The sequence below is a fragment of the Tenrec ecaudatus genome, chromosome 16 (genome assembly GCF_050624435.1).
Source record: "Tenrec ecaudatus isolate mTenEca1 chromosome 16, mTenEca1.hap1, whole genome shotgun sequence".
NCBI lineage: Eukaryota > Metazoa > Chordata > Mammalia > Afrosoricida > Tenrecidae > Tenrec > Tenrec ecaudatus.
In genome coordinates, this window is record NC_134545.1 from 80,787,095 (window position 1) to 80,799,721 (window position 12,627).

The window sequence follows — 12,627 nt, forward strand, 5'->3', positions numbered from 1 at the left end:
GAGGGGCTGCTAAGAACCCCTCCAGCGTGGCCTCTGTCCGCTCAGAGTATCCTTTCTCTCCAGAGAAGATAAGGACCGAATTCTGGCAACATAGGATTAGGGCAGTGGCTCTCAACCTTCCTGATGCAGTGCCTCATGCGGCGGTGGCCCCAACCACAAAATTATTCTCGCTGCTACTTCATCACTGTCATTTTGCTACTGTTCTATTCAACCCCCAAAGGGGTCGCAGCGACAGGTTGCGTGCGAACCGCTGGATTAGCAAGATCATTTCAGAGGAACCATGAGCAGGTTCCTCACCTGGGGGTGGAGGCTCCTGCAGCCATGAAATCTGTACAGGGAAACACTTACTTCTTCCCACGGTTCAGAGCCCCTGTGTCTTCACGAGGACTCCATGCTCCCTCATCAGCAGGCATGACGGACAGGGAATGGAAGAACAGGAAGACCCACGCACCAAAGGAAAGGCTCAAGAGAACGAAATGGCAGAAGAGGCTCCGCCTCGGATACAGCCCGGGGAGAAAGGACGTGGGAAACATCAAACAAGATCAATGCCAGCAGAGAAGGTGGGTTGAAACGCACATTCAGAAATGGTCCGTGCTCAGCAGCCAGAGAACTAGGCACATCGCTGTCGAGTGCCCACGTGAGTTCAGGAAAGGGTGAGAAGAGTCCTCGCTGTCGGATTGTGAGCTGGGGTTCTTCCAAATGTGAAGTCAGACGGGTAGAGGAACATCATGATCTGTATCGTGTTTTACTGCTGTGACTTGTGGGGTTTTCCTCAGTAGCTTCCAAATGTGATTCGTTTTTAGAGTGGGAATGTTCTACTGGAAACAATACGTGGAGCTTTGGACTGGTGATAAAATGAACAGAGCATTTGAAATGCACTAAGAGAATTCTGAAAATGCTATTGTGGAGGCTTAGCAAAGGAATAGGCAGATTAATGGTTTTTCATAACCTTAACTGAGGTCTTAGCTCTAGGAGATGAGAAAGACACTAACTTTGTCTTCACAACTCTGTAGGGCTCCTTGCGTTGTCTCTTGACAACGCAGTCATGTCTGCGAATAGGTGGGTTTTGAACATGTAGCTCAGCAGTTCTCAACCTGTGGGCCGTGACCCCTTTGGGAGTCAAACGACCCTTTCACAGGGGCCGCCCGATTCATAACAGTAGCAAAATGACAGTGATGAAGTAGCAGCGAGAATAATTTCGTGGTTGGGGGTCACCACAACATGAGGAACTGTATGAAAGGGTCTTGGCCTGAGGAAGGTGGCGAACCTCTGATGTAGACTGTAGGTTATCCCAAGAACTCTACCCAGCAAGCTCCTTTTCTGTGAACTTTGCTCCCCACAGTGAAGATTATTTTTCTTTAGAAAATTGAGTTTCAAATTTATAGTCACCTCATAATAAAAGAAACGTAGGAACATAATTGTACATGTCTTCAATGCAACTGACTTTAGCAAACATGCTTATCCTTCAAAACAGCATCTAGACTTACCTTCACAAACGCCTGATGCATTCTGCTGAGAGGCGATCTGGGTCTGCAAGGACAGATAAAAAGACAAAGATAATCCATCAGCTGAATGTGGAAAGATGAGTCAAAGCTGCATTTTTAAAAACAACTATCTTAGGAGAAGTTTTCTTTGATGCATAGCTGTTCTTTCAGTCCCAAAACATCTGTTAAAAGCACACAGCCCCTAGCTCACCTGGTTGATGACCAACTAGCTGGAAGCGTCTCATGGAAAGGGGACCTCTCTTCTTCATGAACAATGTTGAGGGCATGGCCAACAGACCCTGCCCAGGAAGCAGTGTGCGTGAAGTAGGATTCTGGCATCAGACTTTGATAAATACTTCTCTGCTCTTGACAAGGATCATGTATATCAGGGGGGAGGGCAGGTAGCAAGTCAAGGTGGGTTTCTACTCCTATTTGGGGCAGCGTAGGCCTCTGTGCTCTGACCACATGGTGTATTAGTGTGCCTGATATACAGTGTCAGCCACTAGCTTCCAGGCCAGTGGATGGATATTGGACACATGGGTTAGGGCACAGCCTGTGTGAGCAAGACAGATATGGTGGGAGGCAGGGACCCTGACAAGAGGCCTCTGATCTGCTGTGCATGCTCAGCAAAACTTCTGGGACCAAGCAGGGATGCCCTCCGAGGCAGAAACTTCTATGCCTAACATCATTTGAAGACTCTCTGGGCAGTAAGTTCACTCGCTAAGATGATCATGTTCGCTTCAGCCAGAAGCGTTTCCAACTTGCAACACGTGGACAAGAATAAACATCGCAGGACATATGAAGGGCTTTTAAATGCAAATTTAACTTACTGTCTTCAGTGGCGTGGCTGGCTTCTTCCTGCGGCATAAAGAGATTGGCATTATTAAGCCACAGTGAAATCAAACGGAGATGGCCACTTATCATTTTACTCTCAAATTTGAACTAGAATTCTGAAACAAATGCAAGCATATCCTTAAATGGTAGAGAGATGGAAGCTGGATGTCGTTATGATCCTGCTGATGTCAGAGAGTCCTCTGACAGACGGGAAAGGGGCTAACTGGGATAAACGGAAGCATCGGCTGCCCGGAAGTCTGCAGAAGCAAGCCCTTGTCATGAAGTCTGGTACTAAGGGAAGTATGCTACTCGGTGGTGTCAGGCCTGTTTCTCTCAGCTTCTTCTCTGCAAGAGGTACTCACCTGACTCTCGGCAGTGGGGATGGCACTGCAGGCAAAGAAGGTAGCTTAGACTCCCGGGTCCCGCTGTGCCGACCTGTACATACATATAAACAAGTCAGGCTTCGAATCTGAATGCTGAGATTCATGGTCACAATGAGACTGGCCTTTCCAGAAGGCATGAAAATACATGCATTTTTGTGGTTGCTTCTAGTTAAATAGATACGGGTAGTTGCCCTGAAGGAACTGGTCAAAACATTTGTGGAAATATTTGTATGATGTCAGTTCATAAACTCAAGGCTATGATGTGGATTAGAAAGGTCACTTTCTCTTTATTCTGATGAGGCAAGTCCAGAGACCCTTATTCTGGATCTCTGTAAGAGGGGCCAAACCCATCTGTCTTGGAAGAAGTAAGTCCAGAGTGCTCCTTAGAGGCAAAGGTGGCAAGACTTTATCTTACAAACTTTGGACATTGCTGTCAGGAGAGAGCAGCGCCCGGAGAAGGAGAAGGACATCGGGCTGGATAGGGTGGAAGGGTGGTGCCAAAGAGCAAGGCCCTCGATGAGATGGATAGACACAGTGACTGCAACATGATCTCAGGCACAGGGATCATTGTGAGGATGGCACAGGACCACGCAGTGTTTCCTTCTGCTGTGCACAGCGTCGCTGTGGGTGGAGCAGACTCAATGGCACCTGACAACAACAATACGTATGCAGGGAAAGATCCCTGGGGGCTCTTCAGTTGTTAAACGGAAAAAAAAGGTGGTTTGTAGGCGAAAGGTTCCATGAGAAAAGGACCATGGGCTTTGCCCCATAAAGACTGCAGCCTACAAGACTCTATGGGAGACTTGACATTGACTCAAGGACCCCTTCACAACAACAGTGAGAGGAAGCCGGGTGCTCCCAATTGCATCTGTACACACTGCACAAGGGCCTAGAAACAGAGGCACGAACTCATCATCCAGGAGACACACACATACACATAGACATTGCTCCTTCATAACCCTATTTCCATGCATACACCTAAGTTCCCATTTGAAAGATATCCATTCCTTCATCTCTATATTCTTGGAGCCTTTGCTCATTGCACAACTGGACAGATTGAGCGAAAGATCCAAATCTCATCTCCTGAAGTCACAGAAGGGAGTAAGGGAGACGTGACTGCTTCATCCAACCTCCTCTATACAGGAATCGGGACTCAGTGAAGTTGCTGCCCAGATGGGCCATGAGAAATGACAAATGGCAGCTGGCCAGGGAAGATGTTGCTTAGGACTATGCCCCTGCTTGGCCCCATCGGCTTTGGGAAGAAGTGGTTGCAGTAGACCAGAGACTGGCCAGGACCTCTGCCGTCCACCACATCCCCCCTCCCGCCGTGACTCCCCTCCCTGAAGACACAGGGTAGAGTGTCATGATGAAAGAAGAAAGTGGGCGGGATCATTGTAGATCTTCACCAGGGGGCCTAGAGATGCCCGGCTGCCTGGGTGATCTCTCGATGAGGCCAAAGAGGCTCTTGAGTAGACTCATCGTAGCGTTACATTCAACTTAATAAGTATTGATTTAAAGTGATGCCAACCAACCAAACCAACCTAGTGACCACCGACTCCTAGTAATCCTGTGAGTTGCAGAATACAACTATGGGTTCAAGGCTCTGACCTCAGCAACAGATCACCCAGATTTTCTTCCAAGGCATCTCTGGGTGGGTTTGAACTGCCAACCTTACTGTTACTAGTAGAGTACTTAACCGTTTTTATCACCCAGACTCAAATATCTCTTAAAACTGACAGTGCCATTGAGTCAATGGCAACTCACAGTGACCCTGCAGGACAGGGTAGACCTTCCTTGTGGGTTTCCAAGACGATAGCTCTTTACTGGAGTAGAAATCTCATCTTTCTCAAGCAGAGTGGCAGGTGATTTCAAACTGCCGACCTTGCCTTTAGCAGCCCAACGTGTACCCCATTATCCTTTCTGAGGTACCTACTAAATTTACAAGGCCACACTACTTGATAAGATTGGCAGGGCATATCTGTAACTACAGACAGGACCTGCTACTCTCAGTACGTATGATTTTTGCTTGTTAAGATTAAGGTACAATGAATTCACAGAAGTCAGAACTCAAGTAATTCAGTTTCCAAGATTTCTCAAGACCCTGGGGTGCAAAGAGCACACGGAGGCCCTGTGCTGGGGGGTTGGGGAAGAGGTGAAGAAGTAGAGCTAGGCCTCTGCCCTCTCAGGGTTCCACTATGATGGGGGAGGGAAGACATGTGCACTCCCCAGCATCACATTTGATGGGACCACCTACTCCAAACCCAGAGGAACCTCTCCAGTGGCATTCAAATGGAGACCACAAAATCCATCCTCATGCACTTTAGTAGGGGGAAGTCCTTAGGTTTTCCCACAGGGCACACTTAGTTCTTTCTTACACACGGGGCTTATTTCCATAAACACACGGGCCGCACGAGCAGTCACAGGGGCAGGTGGTACTTCTTCGGGACAGCAGCTTTCCCTAACAATGCAAAGTAGTCCAGGTGGATATTTCTACTTGCATGTTAACGCACCTGGAGAGACTCTTTTCCAACGCATTTTGCAAAAGAGACTATATTCGGAATGTCTATGTCTCACATGAAAATAAGCTGAAAGGCTATCTGCATGTGCAGTAGAAATTCCAATTGTGTTTAATCTGCCAGTGTATCAAATTGATATTTCCCTTTAAATTCTCAGTCCTGAAGTTCAACACGGTTAAAAGTTCCTTGGCTACTCAGAGAGTTTGGTGGAAGATGTCTGGGGAGGGAAACCCAATCTTGTTTGAAAAATAAGGATGCGAGAGGTTCTAAGTCAGAATTTCCTTCAGGGGATTTCCCCCTCAAATGCCAAGGGCTCCATTGGCCTTGGTACATTATCTATGTCAGCTCAACTGCCGATTTTCCTACTAAGCTCCCTTTCCTTCCTATGTCTAAATAGTCTCAGACACCTCAGTTTCTTCTTTTCTCCTCAGAAATAACTTCTTGAGACCAGACAAGAGCATCTCAGATCGAAATAGATCTATGTGCATATATCTATAGGTTTAGTATTAAGGTGGACATTGGGTCTCTACTCAAGTACTCCCCCAATGCAAGAATACGTTGTTCTAATAACCTGGCATTCCATGATGCTCACCTTCCCGACACGATCGCTGAAGACAAAGTGGTGCATAAGCAAATGTGGTGAAGAAAACTGATGGTGCCTGGCTATCAAAAGCTATAGCATCTGGGATCTTAAAAGCTTGGAGATAAACAAGTGACCATCTAGTTGAGAAGCAACAAAGCCCACATGGAAGAAGCACACCAGCCTGTGTGATCATGAGGTGTCTAAGGGATGAGGTATCAGGCATCAAAGAACAAAAAGTCATATCATTGTGAATGAGGGGACTGCAGAGCAGAGACCCAAAGCCCATCTGTAGGGAACTGGCAGTTGAGCTTACAGAAGGGTTGTGGGGAGGTGACGAGCCAGACAGGGTGCAGTGTAGCAACAATGAAACAAACAACTTTCCTCGAGTTCTTTAATGTTGCCTCCCCACCACTATCATGATCTCAATTCTACCTTACAAATCTGGCTAGACCAGAGCATGTACACTGGTACAGGTAAGAGCTGGAAACTATTGAATGAAGGGGGAAGTGCAGAGTGGAGACCCAAGGCCCATTTGTCGGCCACTGGAGATCCCCTCATAGAGGGGTTTAGGAGAGGAGATGGGTCGATCAGGGTGCGAGGTAGTACTGATGAAGAACACAGCTTTCCCCCAGATCCTGGATGCTTCCTCCCCACAACTACCATGATCCGAATTCTACCTTGCAGGACTGGATAGGGCAGAGGCTGTACACTGGTGCATATAGGAGCTGGAGGCACAGGGAATCCAGGGTGGATGATACCTTCAGGACCAAGGGTGTGAGGGGCGATGCTGGGAGAGTGGAGGGTGAGTGGGTTGGAAAGGGGGAACTGATTACAAGGATCCACTTGTGACCTCCTCCCTGGGAGATGGGCGGCAGAGAAGGGGGGGAAGGGAGACTCCGGATAGGGCAAGATATGACAAAATAACAATGTATAAATTACCAAGGGCACATGAGGGAGGGGGGAGCAGGGAGGGAGGGGGAAAAAAAAAGAGGACCTGATGCAAAGGGCTTAAGTGGAGAGCAAATGCTTTGAGAATGATTGGGGCAGGGAATGTGCGGATGTGCTTTATACAATTGATGTATGTATATGTATGGATTGTGATAAGAGTTGTATGAGCCCCTAATAAAATGTAAAAAAAGAAAAGGGAAAAAAATAAAATGATTATGGCAAAGAATGTACAGATGTGCTTTATACAATTGATGTATGTATATGTATGGATTGTGATAAGAGTTGTATGAGCCCCTAATAAAATGTTAAAAAAAAAAAAAAAGAGCTGGAAACACAGGGAATCCAGGACAGATGAATCCTTCAGGACCAGTGGTGAGAGTGACAATACTAGGAGGGTACCAGGTGGAGGGAAGGTGGGGTAGAAAGGGGGAACCGATCACAAGGATCTACATATAACCCCCTCCCTGGGGAATGAACAACAGAAAAGTGGGGGAAGGGGATGTTGGACAGTATAAGACATGAAAAAATAATCATTTATAAATTATCAAGGGTTTGTGAGGGAGGGGACTGGGAGGGAGTGGGAAAATGAGGAGCTGATACCAAGGGCTCCAGTAGAAAACAAATGTTTTGAGAATGACGATGGCAACAAACGTACAAATGTGCTTGACACAATGGATGGATGCATGGATTGTGATAAGAGTTGCACGAGCCCCCAATAAACTTATTTTTTTTAAAGAGCTAGTCATATGTAAAGTACTATTTCTGGAAAGAAATTCAAACTGAAGATGGCCTACAAAGTGAAAAGAAACAGATCAAAAGGTCCCATCGAGTACAACTCCATTCATGTAATGTTCAGAAAAGGCAAGTCTATCGCAACCCAAATCAGCTGGGTGGTTGCCTGGGACTGGCGGGGCCAATGAACGGCATTGACTGCAAAGGGGCAGGATGAAACTGTTTTCATGGGGGAAAGGAGTGGAAATTTTCTGAAGCTGGACTCTGGTGAGCGTCACGTAATTGTGCACATTTCCTAGAAATCATTGACTTGCACCTATAAAAGGGGCGTTTTAGGACTTGTCAATGGCAACTCAATAAGTGGTCCCGGTAATTCTGATTGTCATTGTGAGTGCTTCCTGCTCTTAGCAGCAACCATCACAGTGTCTGCAGGAATGGGGCACTGGGCCAGAAAACGTTAAATATGCCGGCTGTAGGCCTCGCGTGTCAGGGAGCAAGCGAAGCGGCTGTTCAGAGACGAGAGGCTGCAACCAGTGGCAGGAGCGGGTTCACGGCCAGGGATGTCTGAGCCTAGTGCCAAGGAAGTCACTTTCTCTCCAACCAGATCTCATAGGCTGCAGGTTGACGGGTCAGATTCACATGCTGGGAGAGCCAGAGCCGCCTTCATGTGGGGGAAGATGAGGGAATCCTGGGGTGCTTTTGTTATTGCCCATGAAAGCAGGGGGAGCCCCTCCTCGCTCTTCTGCTCTTAGGCACCTCCTGATGGTTCCAGTAGCCAAAGTTTGGTGAGTAGTCAAGAGCTTCACAGTTCCTACTACCCAGGGACTCTGAAATGCTTCTCAAACACCTACTCCATTTAGAAGGCCACCCTTCCTAATAAGACTTGTAGGGGCTTCGGGATTCCAATCCAAGTCTGTGCAGCTCAAAGTCAGTGCTTCCAAACCAGTTCAAACTGGTTCAGTCCTGGCCTAGGGAGGGAAATTGGGGCAGACCAGCATTTGCAAATGTGCCTGGATAACTGGAAATGGAAGAATTGTGGGTCGAAGACATGGAAGAGGAGACTCAAAAAAGTGAGCTCTTTCAGGAGGCCACGTGGGAATTTATATTACTGGCAGATCTGTGCGACCTGCATCCAAAGCAGCCATGATCTCTGAAGTGGGCGCCGCGGTTTCAAACTCTGTCCATCAAGAGACTGGTTGCTATGTGGTGCACACGGTTACCTTTGTTTTCTAAGGGGGATATTAAGTTTCTAGCAGGGTTTCCCCATTTCAGTGATTGTTCCAGAGACCCACATCCTGCAAATTCCAGTTGATCCAGCTTCATTTGCTCAGCCATGACTGAGCCACGAAGAACCGCTGTAAAGCGCTACTCAAAACCCGTTCTTTCTGTCTTCTTTTTAAAACACTTTTTTTCGGGACATAATCCCAAACCCACACTTCCAAGCGGCACGTTATCCCGAAAGAAGAGCGAGGTGCTGAAGGCTGAGCTGTGGGGACATCCTCCGTCAGGGGAAGAGAGAAGGAGAAGGAAAACGCAGCATTGTCGGATGTCCTCTGCCGGAGAGGGCGCGGGTTCTCTCAACATAAGAGCAAGCAGACTCAGGTGAAGAGGAGGAGGAGGCAGTTGGTCACCATTTAAGAAAATTTGAGACACAGGTGATTGGTTCTTCCTGGTTTATGTGAGTGATTTGTCTGATTTGGAACAAGATTAAAATCCAACCCAAAGCATGCGTATAGTTTACCTGAAGCTGACCCTGGAGGAGAGGCTGGCTTTGCAGAGTTACTTGGCTTGGTTGATCTGTTCACCATGGGAGCTTAAATATAAAAATATACACACGATTACAGATATAACCCACTGAGGGCGATTCACACATGATTACAGATATATCCCACTGAGGGAGATTCACACACGATTACAGCTATATCCCACTGAGGGAGATTCACACACGATTACAGCTATATCCCATTGAGGGAGATTCACACACGATTACAGATATATCTCACTGAGGGAGATTCACACTTAAGGGAAACACTGTCCGGTCCAGTTGGCAGCACGCGGCAGTACCATGATGCCTCCAGGGTGCTTGTTAACAGAAGGACAATGGAAACGAGGAAGCCCCTTCACGAGATGGACTGACACAGTGGTTGCAACAACAGGCTCAAACCTCACAATTGTGATGACGGCACAGGACCGGGCAGTGTTTCTTTCTATGGTACACAGGGTCACTATGAGTCGGAACCAACCTAACCCCATCACCACCACTACGGACCTGAGAGAGAACTAAAGTTCTAAAACCGGGATCCAGGGCCTGTTTCTTTAGTCTTCTGCAGAAAGTTTTCCTAGTGCAATATTTGTAGTATCAATATGGTAGCGTGTAGCTTTTTGAGCACTAGGCTCTAGGAAATATCTATGCTGAGGGTGACAGAAGTGCCCAGGTATCTTCACAATTAGAGATGGGTGTATTGAATCATGAAACCATACAGAGGGTGGAGCAAAGGCCACGAGACTGAGAAATGGATCACTCACTGGTGCTCTCTGCTGGACAAGCCAAAGAAAGACAAACAATGTGGTCACAGAGATGAGAGACCAGTCTCCTGAGCCCAAGAGAGTTTACCACCGAGTAATCTTGGATGCCTTAATCAACTGATAAAAGTTTTCAAGTGCTTAAAACTACAAATGCTTGCCTTTTTCAAATGGAGGTGAACTGCTTTCTGTGGGATGAATGTAGTTTTCATCTTCATCTTCGACAGGGACGACGTAATCGGCCTAAAAGAAAGGAACAATGGGAACGCTGTAGATGTGTATTTTCCTGTATGGGAGAGGATGATGTTAAAAATTCTGGATCGAGATATACTATTAAGTCCACTTGCTTAAAGTACCATCTATAATTCGTTAGTTCTAAGTCTGTCCACAGCTTGTGCTGCCATCACGACAATCTAGCTCTAGAAGGTCCTCCTTGTCCACAAAAGGAAGCTTGCACCCATTCCTCGTTGCCCTTCCAGTCATGGCCAACACTCACTGCTAACCAACAACCACTCTCCTTCCCAGAGTCCAGAGTTGCCTGTCCTGGCCATGACGCCTACATGGAAAAGCCATATGCTGTGTGGTCTTTTGTGCCTTTTTTTTTCATTGAGCATAATGTTTTCAGGGACGACGAAGGTTGTAGTGTCTATCAGAGCTTCATTTCTTTTTACGGCCGAATAATATTCCATTATCTGGAGACACTGCATGCTGTTCGCCCACTCATCAGTGTGTGCCCATAAGGGTGGATCTCAGCTTTTGGCCATTGTGAACAATGCTGCGATTTTAGTTTCCCTTAGTATGTAGGTAGGAGTGGTATATTGCTGGGCCACATGGGGATTGTATACTTAACAGTTTGGGGAACCGACACACTGTTTTACATTTCCACTTGCAATGCACAAATGTTTCCATATCCTCAACAATACTTTCCAATTACTTTGTTGTGGCGGATGCTTTTGATTACAGTCCACTTGCTTGACCATCCTGCACAACCTTATGATTCATTTTTCAATTGCTTTTTGTATATGGTGTGAGGCAGGGGTCCAGCTTAATTCTTTTGCATGTAGATATCCAATTGCCCTAGGAAATTTTGCTGAAAAACTGTTTTTCTCTCATTGTCTTGATACCATGGTGACAATCAGCTAATCAAATGTAGGGAGGGACAGATTTTACATCACTAAAGGGAAAATGAAATAAACAGATCTCAAAAGTGGTTTTTACAATTTTCTCTGGTATAACCAAGATGGATATTCTGAGAAAGAACATATATTTCTGAGCACTTAATATACGACAGGTACTTTTCTGTGTTACATGTGTCATCTTACTTAATCCTAGTAAGAACTCACCTTATCAGCCTGATTTCAGGATGAGGAAGCTGAAGCACAAGAGAGTTAGCTGGAAGTGCCATGCTCCACCAAAATTTCCCTAACCCTACTACCTCAGAATTACATTTTTCTGGGTTCTTGGTTCTGCATCACCCTCCCCCAACACTAAATTATAGCGAAGTTTGTTAATTTGTAGCATTTTGAATATGACCTATTTAGAATCATGGAATTTCTGGTGTTGAAAATTTTACGTCTTAAAGAGCAATGAGAGAGAAAAACAAACACAAGACTCCACTTGGATTCAGTCCAGGAAAATTCTGTTTGCAGTCCTCTCTTTGTCTCTCTGCCTTTAGATAGATGGTAGAAGGAGAGGGGGTGTATAATTATATATTCAGTATTACAACTCAAGATCTCAAAATAATTGTTATCTGCCTAAATAGATAGGTAATTAAGAACCATCACCTTTTGTATACTAAAAAAAGCATCGTGGCATTGCTGAAATATTTTAATACAAACTCCATCTTCCCATGTGCACATCCCAAAAACTTGGTCAGAGTGCTCAGTGATCTTTTGAAGCTAGCATGCCTGACCTAACCCCTGTCCACCTTACAGCTTCTTCCCATTCCGCCACGCACACCTTGAAAGCATATGACCTCTCAGACCGACAGGCACACTTTCTCCCTCTAAGTCTGCTAACTTTCCTACTCCAAGTAGCCCTGAAACCTCACTGTGGTCAAACGGATTCTAACTCATAGTAACTCTATAGCCAAGTCATAACCTACAGTGCTTCCAAGGGCAGGTTGGTGTGGGCGGGTTTATGGTGGGTCATGAGAGAGAGTGCTGGCTAACAGGGAAACAACAAAACACACACACACCAAACACACACACACACACACACCAAACACACACACACACACCAAACACATACACATACACACACACACCAAACCCACTGCCACTGGTGGACTCATAGGGACAGAGCAGAATTGCCTTCTGGGGTTTTCAAGGCTGCAAACTTCTACAAAACCAGCTGGCCTCATCTTTCTGTTGGAGAGGTGGTGATAGACTCAAACTGCTCCCAGCTGAAAGCTTAACCCCTGTGCCATCAGGTCTCTCATGGTAAATAGGGAAAGGGATTAGAACTCACAGCTAGCTGGAGGACTGCCCTGAGGCTCAGTTGCTCTGAAACCACCCAGGTCCAGTATCGCCAGGTCTTCATTTTCCAACAGAAACTAGAAATTGGGGTCTTTAAAAAATAATTTAGAGTGAGGCGAGGCTCACAAACTCTCGGGTTCCTGTTTA

General features: G+C 46.3%; 1 protein-coding gene across 1 annotated transcript in view; it reads right to left on the bottom strand.

Moving 5' to 3' along the window:
• The window catches only part of BLNK (B cell linker), a 67,860-nt gene that overhangs the window by 13,813 nt on the left and 41,420 nt on the right, over nt 1–12,627 (bottom strand). The window contains exons 8-12 of the mRNA XM_075533447.1: nt 10,165–10,246; nt 9,222–9,293; nt 2,681–2,753; nt 2,315–2,342; nt 1,488–1,530 (exon numbers count right to left, since the gene is read on the bottom strand). Coding sequence (XP_075389562.1) covers nt 1,488–1,530; nt 2,315–2,342; nt 2,681–2,753; nt 9,222–9,293; nt 10,165–10,246 — 298 coding nt within the window. The remainder of the gene's footprint in view (nt 1–1,487; nt 1,531–2,314; nt 2,343–2,680; nt 2,754–9,221; nt 9,294–10,164; nt 10,247–12,627) is intronic.